Genomic DNA, 13,519 nt, shown 5'->3' on the forward strand with positions numbered 1-13,519 from the left:
GGGCTGGAGAGAAAGCAATCCAATTGTTGTAAAGGCAGTGTGGCTAACAAAATAAGAGTTAACAATTTTCTATCACTTCTAATTAAAACTTGATTACTTAGAGACTTTCAGTTTGCTAATGATTTTGCGCAAGTTAAATATAAATAAAAAAAGGAAAACCTAGCAAAAACTGAATTCCTGCTCTAAATTTTAAAGAAACCTATTCTGTATGCCTGTTCAGAGGAAGATGGTTGAGGTTAAGTGAAGAACAATTGGAAAACTCGAGAATCAACCTAAGTACAGTTATAACATGAGAAACTTAAAAGTAAAACTATGTCAAACACATTTTATTTGGTGTTTTCATGCTAGGTCAATCTAAACAACAACAACAACGACCCAATTTGAACAGATTTTCTTTTAATATGACTATGTGTACATGGACAACTGAGAACAGGGAAAACCCCCAAATTAATGTTTTAACAAATTACAGCTGTTACTAAAGATGGTACGTTGGGATTTTAAGGAAACAGTCCAATAAATGAACAGCCCCTCATTCAACCTAATTAACCAACCCCTCTTTTAATAAAAGCACACTCTAGTGGCAGAAGTTTATCAGTTTTTAAAAATACTCCATAATAAAACATGTGTTTCCTCAATGTTTTCTCTCCTTCAGTATTTAGTTACTAACAGTCTCTCAAATGATAAAATAAAATTGAATTTATATCATCAAATGAAAGTGCAAGTTTGTATAGCCAAGCTCAGCAGCAGAAGTGAAGGGTGAAAGCTGATGGATGTCACACAGAACAAGGACCTTCATGAAGGTGTCCTGCAGTGTCCTGGGTGCAAACACAGTCAACAATTCCATCATTTTTTTCATTGCTCTTAAACGAGCAAAACCAAATTCTTTTTTTTTTTTTATTTAAAGAAATAGTAAATCTTTATTCCCTCGCACATAATTTGAGATCCGGTAAGGCAAAGATAAGTCCCACCATCACTGGGGACAGCAGCAATAAACAGACTTCAGAAATAGCCCTGAATTATCAGCAACATTCTCTCACGGTAATATAAGGAATGCATCTCATAAATCAAATCTGCAATGTTATCACATTGTTCTAATTTATTTGATTAGTTTCTCTGAAAAACTTTATAAATACATTATTTAAGAGGACAGTAAATTATTTTCTTGCTCTAGAAAAAATAATTTTTTCACATTTTAAAACTCGAGTACGCTTTAGCAAAAAAGATGCAAGAAGAATGGGACAGCGGGGTTTGCAGAATGTCCATGTACAAGTTGCATTTACAGGAACCTGGTAATCTGCCTCTACAAATAGAGCTCTTTGCAATAATATTTTAACAAACAGGCTTAATTTAAACACCTCTCCTATTGACTCTACCTGTGGAACCAAGAGGTACTTATATTTTCAAGTATTATATTGTAAAAGGTAAAAATTTCTGTGTCAATTTTACATGTTAGCATTTAAAGACCAAAATATCTATGTGAAAAATCATGCCTACTCAGCCCATTTTTGATAGCCAAATGGTCTCATCTTTTAAAGAATGCAGAAAAATATTGATTTCCTAAGAAGAAGCACACTGGAAAAAGCCATTTTAAAGTACTGAAGAACAAGGAGCATTTTTTTTTTTTCTCTACTGGTGAAAATTATTAGAAAAGCTTTCCAGTCTGTTGTCTTTAGCTAGTTTTAATAAAATCTTTTCAAAATGATGGTCAAGAAATCTTTAGAAAACTGGAGGAAGGGAAGATGCTCCTTTGTAGCATGGAAGGAATTCCATTAACTGTAGAAATTCTTTTTAAATTTCTGCTTTGGTTCTTCAGAAGAAATGCTCATATAACTTCTATATTAGGAGACAAGAAAGAACAGATTAATATGACATTTACCTAAAGTCTTAGAAAATACTAGAGTAATATCTTATCAATATGTTCCTAAAACTTTACCATGCTTTTTATACACTGTCTTACATAAGAACAGGCAATTTTATAAGGATCCCTGGTCTTCTATCTAAATGAATTCTACCACTAATAGGAAAACACATGTCCTTTCTTTAACTTAGGCTATATATCATTTGCTTTTTCAAACTGTGTAAGTCAGTTGTACTTTGCTTTGAGATTAGAAACTTTACATTCATTGGTGTTCAATCCTCAGTACCTGATGCTTCAGGCTCCAGTCATATGTTGAAGCTGAAATAAATGATGGTTGACAAGTAGCCATGAACAAAAACAACCCCTAACACCACCTACTAATGCAGACGCTGGACTATGTTCCTAGAAAAGAGTGGGAAATGAAATGAGAGGTAAATCATTAAATCACCTTTAAATCAAACGGTGATTTAAAACCTGGCAAAATCAAACAGAAAGTCATCTGAACATTCCTTACATCTCTGTGAATCTCTGACATGACAAAGTAGGAAGCTGTACCAGGGGTGCTTCCATCAACACATAGGTAATCAGATTGTTCTCAAACGCTTAATTTAACAGAATGTCAGGTGTTAATAGCTTTCATTTACAGTGGACCTTCTTCCTTTCACAATCTAAAAAAGCAGATCACTAAAGCAAAGTTACAGGCCCAAAGTGTGTATAAAGGTTCAAAATTGGCTTTTTCAACCAGTTTTAAACTGGAAAATATTTGTTAGATCTAATATATTTAATATATTTATATCTAAAAATATTTGTTGCAATCTAATACAAAACAATTTGACCACAAGTAATGCTTTATCGACTCATCTAAACATCCTGAATTTGCCTGGCGCTGTTCAATATGTGAAAGTGAGGTGCTGGGAGAGAGAGAAGTTGATAGAATTTGAAGAGGTTTGAAAAGAGATGAAGCTGGATTATCCAATTTCTTCTTGAGCCTGATGAGATTGTGCTGTTCAGTCACTAGGAGCACTGAGCTGGCAATTTTTTATGTTGTTATTTCTCTGGGTCCTGTAAAGGTACTGTTCTTTTTGCACAATGACTTCAGCTTAAGTGTAAGTCCCGGAGGGTCTAAGAGAGTCAACAGCTGCAGTCACTCAACTAGGAATGGAAGGCCCCTGGGCTCAGTATACTCCTATACTGGTCCTGTTCCCTAAATTGTTACCTCATTACACGTAAAAAGGACAATAATGTATTATCCTAGGTTGCTGTGCCAAACAAGAGAAAAGTCACAGGAGAACATGCTTAAAGTGAAAAAAGTGACTGTGTTAGTTGCTCAGTCGTGTCCACTTTTTGCAACCCTATCGACTGCAGCCCGCCAGGCTCCTCTGTCCATGGGGTTCTCCAGGCAAGAAAACAGGAGTGGGTAGCCATTCCCTTCTCCAGGGGATCTTCCCGACCCAGGGACTGAATCCGGGTCTCCTGCATTGCAGGGGGATTCTTTACCATCTGAGCCACATGTTGGCAGTCTTCAAATATCTTTAGAACCGAGAAAGATGGGATAGAAACCAAACAAACCTTGTCTCCAGTGGACAGAACTTGGTTCAGTGGCCACTCAGTTATGGTTAAGTTTTTGTCTTACTGTGAAGCGTGTTCTGACCAGCAGTGTCTCTGGGCAATGAATGTTGCTCTTTGAGGGGAGTACAGATACCCACAGGTGCTACAGACTGAATTTCTACCCTGAGTGGGAGGAAAGGAGGGGCCCTAGAAGTTGCCCAACACGACTCAAAACTCAGTTTCTATGACCCATGCAGTCTTTTCCATGAGGCATGTTTGGTCCCTTGAGGGACAAAGCGTGCCAGTCTCACAGCAGAAGATTCACTCCCTCTTAAGCGTTAGTCATTCAGTCATGGCTGACTCTTCGCGATTCCACGGACCACAGCCCACCAGGCTCCTCTGTCCATGGATTCTTCAGGGAAGAATACTGGGGTGGGTTGCCATTCCCTTCTCCTTCCCTCTTCGCTGTCACCTACTTCTGACGTTTACTGAAGGAAGTTTGAGGCAAGCTTACCTGCTGTCTGTTGTGTCTGAACACCGTCTACCTGAGGCAGGGGCCCAAGTGTCCCTTCATCGTCAAAGGCCAAAATTGGATTCAAAGGAATATCTGGATTCTCACTGTTGGTGACATCTAGTCTGGACGGTTTAGATCCAATGGGTAAGTTTATAATTTCTTCAAAATTTTCATTCTGAACTGATATTCCATTTTCACTTGGTTGTTTTTCCAAACTGGGAGTACTAGGGAGTTGGAAATATCAAAATTAAAGGAGTTAGTATTAAAACTGGAAAACAGTTTTAGGACAACCCAAAACTTTTATAATAAATCAGAATGACATCATTTTTTAATGAAAATGGTGAGCTCCAACATATTTATACTTTAAAAACAGATTTTTTAAAAATAATCAAATGGAACAATTTATCAATTAGAATAGATCATTATCAATAATTCTACATACATTTAACAATTTCTACTGCAGGCATTTTACATCCCTTTGTCTGATAAAAATAGCCCTTATTAGGATCTTTACTTCAAGGATGCTGCTGCTGCTAAGTCGCTTCAGTCGTGTCTGACTCTGTGCGACCCCATAGACGGCAGCCCACCAGGCTCCCCCGTCCCTGAGATTCTCCAGGCAAGAACACTGGAGTGGGTTGGTTGCCATTTCCTTCTCCAATGCAAGAAAGTGAAAAGTGAAAGTGAAGTCACTCATGTCCGACTCTTAGCGACCCCATGGACTGCAGCCTACCGGGCTCCTCTGTCCACGGGATTTTCCAGGCAAGAGTACTGGAGTGGGGTGCCATTGCCTTCTTCAACTTCAAGGATGAGGGGATTATAACTTGGGTGTGAGGGGAATAATTTGCACAAGTTGCACAAGTACTGAGAGACAGTCTGCATTCCAGACTGGCTACAGGATTTCTGGTCCTGTGTTTTTCTCATAATGCTATTTTGTACACTGCCTGGCTATTCAAATTCTTTCTGGCTATCTCCAGCTTCCTAAAACATGAACATAATTGTATAGGTTAATTGTTCTAGACCAACCTTCTCATCTTTGCCCCTTAACTCTCCTCTGACCCTACCTCGATTCTTATCAATTCATGCTTAATATCTCGGATTTTTAAGATACATTCAATTGGCCATGAAATCCTTAAGCTTTTACCTGTAATTTCTTTTAGGTTTTTTGATCCCTCTACACACTGCACAACCAAATCAGTAGCCCTTTTTAGGTTATATGTTCATTATTATGCTTTACAATGTGATAAAACAATGCCTGTGCATTGAACAGATGCTAGATTAATTTTACTGTTGATTTTACCTGACTGCAGCAGTAAACATATTTGCAAGCTTCATGATTTGTTCAGTGCTCATAAGAAAATGACCCTGTTTGACAAGAGTTAGTCTTCAAATGGAAAATGAGGCAAAAATTGTGAATGTTTTAACTTTTAATATACATTGATCATTAACTGAATGTTTAGCTATAGACAGGTCTATGGAAGAGATCAGAAAATCAGGTCTCTGTCAGTAATGCCAGCAACTTGAACTTTAGCAAGTTAGTCTTTTTTCCATCTCCTTCCCAAATGGTGAAAATGAAGCTAATATACATCCAATCTTTCCACTGTCCCCCTCCCTCTTTTTTTTTTTTTGAGGAATCTTTGCTTCTCTGCCCCTGTACTGAGGATATAGTTTACTTTCCTCAGTCAGTGAGATATATTTATTTCGTGGAACATATTCTAAAGCATTTCTGATTTGGATATTTTGGTATATTTTTTGTTAACTATTAAACCTCTTCTTTTAGGAGAAAAATAAAGATGCCTGACCTAACTGCATCACAAGGCATTGCAGGGTACAGTGAAAATATTATTTGTAGAGTGCTGTGGACAAGAACATAAAATTATTATACAGATTCAGACTATGACGGCATGGTGCTTTCTCACTATCATACCATGGAACTGAGAGGAAGCTTGGCATCACAGTCTACATGAATGTGCATGTATGCACACACACCAAATGCCTGCCATCCTATTCTTTCCCAATATGAGTAGGCTTTCTGTAAGCAGGGAGAGTTTCGGTTCTCATCCCACAGAGATTTTTAAGTAGAAGTTTTGGCAAAAGAAGAATACATCTTCAAAGCCCTTGTTCCTTGACAATGTCAACTCTGTCACCTTCCAGGCCTGCGTGTGCTGACAAGTTATAATGGCAACACCAACCCCAGGTTTGACTCAACAGCTGACTTCATTTTCCCCTTCCACTACTACCCAACCACTCCACCCAGTCTTGTTAACAGAGGAATAATCATACCATATGCTTTGGATGAGCAATTATTAAATGTTCAGAGGACACAGTGATATGCAAAAACTATAAAACTGAAGCTCAAGTTGCTGAGGTTAGGGTTTATGGATCCTCTTTAAGGTATGAGAACCAGCTTTTGAATTCCCTTTCTTTGGCTTACATTCGAGGTTGAAGCTGGATGCAAGACTTTTCGAGGTATGTTTCAGGTTCTTATACAATGATTGATCACTTGGTGATTTTACCACTGAAGAGAGTCAGCTAATGTATAAGCTAATTTTATTCCCTGGAGAGAATTATCTATGGCTTAAAAAAGTTATTCCTTGTTATAATAATGGGGTACTCTCTGCAGTACTTTTTATAGGAGTTGGAAATGAATATTTTATTTGAAAATCAAACTAATTTAAAAATGAAATATTACTTAATATGTATCAGATAATTTTGAAAATTTATTCAACATAATAAAAAGCTTATTGTTAAGGTATCTCTTCAGAAAATTGTGGGGTTTTTTGGAATTGTAAGTGGGCAAAATAAAAAATGTTTACTGTCCCAGAAAGATATACAAAGATACCCTATGACACCTTAGGATGACTTGTCTTTTCATTGCTGCCAATACTATAGAACATGTGGTATATGTTTTTAGATTAAGAATTTATATATATCAACCATTATGCCATATACCTTAAACTTACACAGTGCTATATGTCAATCACATCTCAATATAACTGGGAAAAAGAAAGATCTTAGATCTTAAGACATATTGTTCTATCAATTAAAGGAAAATTAATTTGAGGAGCTTCAATTCTCTTATGGTATCTAAAGCTGGCATTAGAGACAGAACTTTTTTCATGTTTGAGGGAGCGCTGTTAAAATCCTGTCAATATAAATGCAAGGGAAGAGAAAGGTAATCTTCTGTCAACCCACACTTCTTAACTATTGTTAGCAACCATTTGTTTCCTCGTAGGAAGTCCTACTATTGGCATAAGAAATACTGGCATCTAAATTACTTTTACTAAGGAACAAACCTGTGATTCACTATAATATTATATATAGTAAAAATACAGCTGTTATATATCATCAAAGTGTGTGAAGATGGTCTAGGATCATGCCAAAGATATATAAAGGAAAGTAACAAATTATTCCCTATAATTTGATTAAATAGCCACACAAAAACCTCACCATCATATTTAGCAAGTTCAAGAAAAGACATTTTCCTTTTCTCAGATTACAAAATTACTACCTCTAACCAAAATAATGAACCTAAATATAATAAATCTGCATGTTAAAACTCTGAAATTCTGTCTGGCCCCAGAAAATTCTGGTGGGGTTTGGTGGAGCCAAGGGTGGGGGGGCGGGATGGTTAGACAAAAACGGTCACGCTTTGCTCTAAGTGCTAAGAAAAGCCCCAGTTGACTGACTCACCTGTCCACAGTCACTGTTGACTGGTGAGAGGTAACCACATGGGTGCTGGCCTCTGGTTCCTCTGATCCTGGAGAGTTTGTCATATTTGGAAGTGTAGATACTGTGGGACATAGCAAAGATGATAGGATAAAGGGTTACTACTACTCGACCATCAAACCCAAAGCCCAGCAGCCAGAATGCTTGGATTTATGTCCTGGCTCTGCCACTTACCAGCTGTGTGACCTTGGGCAAGCCGTAAATGCGCTGTGCCTTGGTTTCCTCGTGGATAACAGTGCCTACCTCATAGGTGACTGTGAGAAGTAAATGTACTTAGAACACTGCACGGAACATTGTAAGGGTGGAAACTAGGGCTGCTATTATTTTTGCCTGCACCCAATTGATTTTGGGCAAAATATGTAATATTGAAATCACAGCAATTGATGAAGACAGTAGTATGTTGACTTGGCCAAGCTGATGCTGAACAAATGATTACTGAAGGCTTTGGAGCAAATAATCATGAGACACCCTAAGTGGTGACAAGTGGCTTTACCCTATTTGGTAAAACTCAGTTTAGTTCCAGTCACATTTAAGAATGGTGTGGATTTCACACATGGAGGGCCAGGGAATTGTACCTAACCATGCTACCTAGTCATTCAGTGCTCCCTGCTGGAGTCTAGCGTAAGCCAACAGTATTGATAAGTGACTTTAAAATCTGGGCCAGGTTTATATAAAGTCTTATAAAACTTACATAGATCATCATTTCAGGGACCTTTGTGGCAGTTTATGGTTTCAGCTTGATGTCAGAGAATAAGTAAAATAGTTCCAAAGTGTTATTTCACAGCCTAGTACAAACTGAATAAAATACTTCCAGGCGTACACAGAACTTAGTAACTGAAGCAAAGAGATTGATTACTTAAAAGCTGTCCAAATTTGCAAAGTTGGTAACATAGCTTCTGAGAAGACTTCTGATAGGTCTGCAAATTCCACCTGCTGGCCTAGCCTACCATTTAGCCCTCAACCACATGAGAGACTGGGAGAAGAGGAACATGTGTTAGATAATCCTCAGGCCTCTTTCTAGCAGTTTTAAATCAAACTGATTATTAGTGATGATAAACACAGGTATGATGACTGACAAGTTTCACCTTGCCTCTCACCATTGTTTGTTACAGAAGTGAGGTAAAAAGAATATCAAAAGAATTGATCAGGAAATAGCAGAAAGAAGAAAGACTGGGGGAAAAAAAAACAAAATACTAGGAACTGTTTGTTTGGCTCTGCACAATCTACAGCATCAGCTCCTCAAATAATCCTGAGTGGGTACAATTCACACCCTAAAATGCGCATTCTGATCACTCACTGGGTGCCACACCTGCTTCAAGCCTGCGTCTATTACAACATTCCTGGAGACAACCTGTTAAAAATACAGTGGGGTTAGCAGGCAACCATTAAGGCTGTTTTCCAAACAAATATAATTAGGGCATCTTTAAAAGAGCATGGGGACTTCCCTGGTGGTCCAGTGACGGGGAGACTCCATGCTCCCAAGGTAGGGGGCCTGGGTTCAGTTTCTGGTCAGGGAACGAGATCTCACACGATGCAACTGGGAATTCAAATACTGCAACTAAAGATCCTGCCAATACAACTAAGACCTGGTGCAGCCAAACAAATATTTAAAAATAAAAAGAGCATGAAAACACCATTAAGAAGGGATCATGACCTAAAGGACCTAGGAAAGCCTCTACTGAAGTAAAACCAAATCCCTAAACCCCAAATTTCACATTTGAAAATCCCTAGAGTTTATAGAGAATGTTCTTTCATGTAAATCATTTCATTTGTCTTAAAAAAACAAAAAAAAACAGCAAAAGAAACTGAGATATCTCTGGTCCTTTCTCTTCATATTGACATTGCAGATGATGAAAGAAGAAAACTGAATAATGTACTATTGACCAACCACCCTTCTGTAAAATCATGAAGTTTTATTTTTATTTACATCAAATTTGATTTAAAATCACCAAGAAATTAATCATCTCTGGCCAAAGCCTATGGCATATAAACAATTTTTTTTTATGAACAATTTTCTAATGAAATTTCAACAATTTTCAAATTTTAACTGTCTTCTGAAGTCAGAACTTAAATAACATTTAAATCCTTTTCTGAGAACTGCTGTATAAGTACAAAAAGTTTAATGTCCTTAATAGTAAATATAAATACAGGTTCCTTTAGCAGATGGTGACAGTGTTAGTCCTATAGTCGTGTCCGACTCTTTGCGACCCCATGGGCTGTAGCCCACAAGGCTCCTCTGTCCATGGAATTCTCCAGGTAAGACTACTGGAGTGGGTTGCTATTTCCTTCTCCAGGGGATCTTTCTGACCAAGGGATCAAGTCCAGGTCTCCAAGTGATATTTAACCGTATATTCAAAGAAAATTAATTTTAATCTGTGTATATACTGAAGAAAGAAATGGCAACCCACTCCAGTATTTTTGCCTGGAAAATCCCATGACAGAGGAGCCTGGTGGGTTATAGGCCATGGGGTCACAAGAGTTGCATGTGACTTAGTGACTAAACCATCCACCACTATACATACCTATAAAGGCATATATATCAGATATGGACACAAAAATATATACATATCGAAGAAGTATATGATGTAAAATGACTTAAGATATCAAACACTCCATTAGAGTATAACCAAATGTGGAAAAGAATCTAGAAATGCTAGAGATTTTTAGGTAAAGGGGATTTATTTGTAGATTAGATGAGATACACCTAAGCGTCTGTGAATGAATGAGTTTATTTTTAAATCAATGCTTTTTAAAATCATTTATTTTTAAATCAATGCTTATCTTGACCTCTAGAGTCAATTCAAAAATTCTGCATTTGAATTGAGTTCACTGAAATACATACCTGTTTCTCCAGAGGGAGTTCCCTTGGTTATATCTCCATTTCTCTGATCAACAGTTTTCTAGCCAAGAAAAAAAGACTTTTTAATGTTAAAATTAGAAGTTAAAAAAAAAAAGCCATTAAGAATAGTTTTTAAAATGGCCATCTGAATACCTTATCTGAAGCTTCTGTTCTTCTGGTTCTTTTCATAATCTCCTCAAGTCGCTACAAGAAAAGGAAGAACCTAACAAACAGATCCGATAAAGGAAGAAAACTAGCCTGGTGCATTTCACTGACTAAGCAAATGCAGAGCATTGAAACATGTCTACTATTTTGGGAAAATACTGTCTTTGTCTTAACTGGAGTTATTAAAAGAAGTTAATAGTAAAGAACCTGCCTGCCAATGCAGGAGACATAAGAGACACAGGTTCAGTCCCTGATTTGGGAAGATCCCCTGGAGGAGGAAATGGTACCCACTCCAGCCTGGAGAATCCTGTGGGCAGAGGAGCCTGGAGGGTTTCGGTCCATAGGGTCGCAAAGAGTCGGACCCAGCAACTTGGCACAGTACACACACAAAAGCGTTGGAACTGGCTTAGGCCACATGAAGGAAGTGACTGTTTTTGGTGAGGACTGAAACACCAAGACCGACTTCTTTGGAGGAGAATACTGAGCTATTTTAGAGAACCTAGAATGGGCAAGACATTTGTTTTCTGAAGGTGGTGAGCCCGTCTCTCGATCTCTAGCCTGCTTCATTCTAGGAAGAATCAGAACAGTGAATGTCCCAAATACCTTCTTCCTCTCCAGGCGCTCTTGCTCTTCTCTCTGGAAATGCTTCTCCCGCTCCTGCCGGACCCTCTCTGCTTCTTCCCGAACACGAGCTTCTTCTTCCTTCTGAAAATAAGAAGTCGGCGTCGGCTTCGTAGGGAGAAGCTGGCTTTGCCCGCTGCCCCGAAATGCCGGGGCACAGGACGCAAGGACTAGGACGGCGCGCAGGAGGCTCAGGGCGGTCCTCACCACACGCTGGACACCTTGCGCTGCTCCTCTGCGCTGCCCCTCGCGCCGTCCCGAGCCGGGGCTGCGCCGCCGACCCGCTGCCCAGCCCGGGCCGGACCCCGCTACCTGTTTCCGGATGCGCTCCATCTCCTCCCGCTCGCGCCGGGCCCGCTCCTCCTCCTGCCGCCGCTGCTGCTCTTCCCGCTCCCGGGCTAGCTCAGCTTCCAGCTGGCGGGCCTCCTCCTCTCGGCGGCTCCTCTCTTCAGCTACCTTCTGGGCCAGTTCTTCTCGCTTTTGTCTGGAAAAAAGACCAACCCAGACAAAGAAACGTGAGGGGAGTTCCTTGGCGAGGCTGGAGCTTGTGGTTATCTCAAGGACGGTTTGTTGGGAGGTCTCCCACAGCCTCCACTTGGATACATGTGAGGCCACTCTCTCTCCTCGACCTCTTATTGCCTCCTGGGAAGCAGAAGCAAAATGGAACCACTCATATTCTGAGGGCAGCTTGTGTTTTTAAGGATCTGCAATGTAACTATCTTTAGAGGCTCAGACTTGTTCAATCCAATAATGTTAACTTTTTAGTAAAGAATTTAACAGTTCCCTCCCAGTCTCCGCCAATAAATAAAAGCTATAATGTTCTGCGGCAGGACAGGGTAAGATGGACCATGTAAGCTCCCTTTTGGGACCAAGGGTAGGGCATGTCCAAGATGGTGGCCCAGCATACTTTCCTGAGAAGCAGTTCTGCTTATAATTGAAGAACAATTATATTAATATTAGGTAGTTAGAAAACAGGAGTCCAAAATGGCTAGGGCTAAAAGATAAGGAAGGGAAAAGCCTGCGAAAATAGAACAAGGGAAGATCCGGGGGCTCTCTCTCTCTCTCCCCCCATCCCTCCCGGAGCTGCGGTGCTCTTCTCTTCGCGTCTTTGGGTCGACATGCCCTCATGCCTTGAAGATGGATTTCCCTGCTTTATCTAAATAAAATAGAGCTGTAACACTGATTTGTCTAAGAGCTATAACTCAGTCCGTTCGAGACCTGAGAGCTATAACACGGTCTGTCCAAGACCCGAGAGCTGTGACATGCCGAGGGCTTTAATGTCCATCACTCCAAATCTTTGGTGTGACGAGAGAAGAATCAAGGAGCATAAACTCGCCTGACGTTAACATTAGCCTTATTCGCTCCAGAAGGAGGCCAACTAAGCAAAGTGCCCCTGGCGTGCTGTCTGACAGGCAGTCATGGGGCGTTTTATCTCCCAGCAGCTACCCTATGAGAGGAATTCTATCTGGAAAGAAGAAAAGATGAACTTCTGTTACACAGCTTTAATAAGATAATGAGGAAACATGGAGATGAGCGAGATGTTAGATTAAAAGAAAACCTCAGACTGTACAACTGTACCTCTACGGTGGTTACAATCATGAAAATATGTGTGTCTGTATATAGGTATGTGTATACATCCACACGCTGTTCAGAGACTGGAAAGGGTGAATCAAAATGTACACACTTTTTGAAATCTGGTTGGATGATGGATGATTTTTTCTTCAAACCTTTCTCCCATCAATTTTGTTGTACTGTCATTATAAAAAGAAAATGTGACTTAAAAAGTTGCTTAGTCATCAGAGGAACACCAGGTGAGAATAATTCTGTAACAACTTATTTAGATTCACCTTCAACACTACTACCACTTCTGACTGAGACTTAATCCAAGGTGTCGCGAGGGTGTCCCGAGCAGTGTCCCTCCGTTACCTTTCGAGCTCTTCCTTCTCCCTCTTCTCCCTCTCCTCCTTCTCTCTCTGCTCTCGGGCCAGCCGCCTCTTCTCAGCCAGCAGCCTTGTGGCCTCTTCTGGGTCGGTGGTCCCCGCAGAGGTTTTCGGAGAAGCACTGGCAGTCAGAGTGTTTGGCGGGGCTGGTGTCGGGGCTGGGGTGGAGGCTGGGGCCGGGGCTGGGGCTGCGGCTGCCGCTGGAGCAGCTGTACAAACAGGTACAAGGAGAAAGCCAATTGGAAACAAAAGCCAAAGAACAAAACAAAAACCAGCATCCCCCAGACCCCAGGCCTAGAATTCATCAT

General features: G+C 40.1%; 1 protein-coding gene across 7 annotated transcripts in view; it reads right to left on the bottom strand.

Annotated features, from left to right (window-relative positions):
• Nucleotides 1-379: 379 nt before the first annotated feature.
• Nucleotides 380-13,519, bottom strand: part of MAP7 (microtubule associated protein 7) — a 171,603-nt gene continuing 158,463 nt past the window's right edge. For all 7 annotated transcript variants that reach the window (XM_043456977.1, XM_043456980.1, XM_043456978.1 and 4 more), the window contains 8 exons: nt 13,198-13,420; nt 11,584-11,755; nt 11,254-11,355; nt 10,639-10,689; nt 10,489-10,546; nt 7,611-7,710; nt 3,921-4,144; nt 380-1,833 (listed from right to left, as the gene is read on the bottom strand). In XM_043456977.1, coding sequence (XP_043312912.1) covers nt 1,823-1,833; nt 3,921-4,144; nt 7,611-7,710; nt 10,489-10,546; nt 10,639-10,689; nt 11,254-11,355; nt 11,584-11,755; nt 13,198-13,420 — 941 coding nt within the window. In that variant the 3' untranslated portion in view covers nt 380-1,822. The remainder of the gene's footprint in view (nt 1,834-3,920; nt 4,145-7,610; nt 7,711-10,488; nt 10,547-10,638; nt 10,690-11,253; nt 11,356-11,583; nt 11,756-13,197; nt 13,421-13,519) is intronic.

Source organism: Cervus canadensis, chromosome 33, assembly GCF_019320065.1.
Source record: "Cervus canadensis isolate Bull #8, Minnesota chromosome 33, ASM1932006v1, whole genome shotgun sequence".
Lineage (NCBI taxonomy): Eukaryota > Metazoa > Chordata > Mammalia > Artiodactyla > Cervidae > Cervus > Cervus canadensis.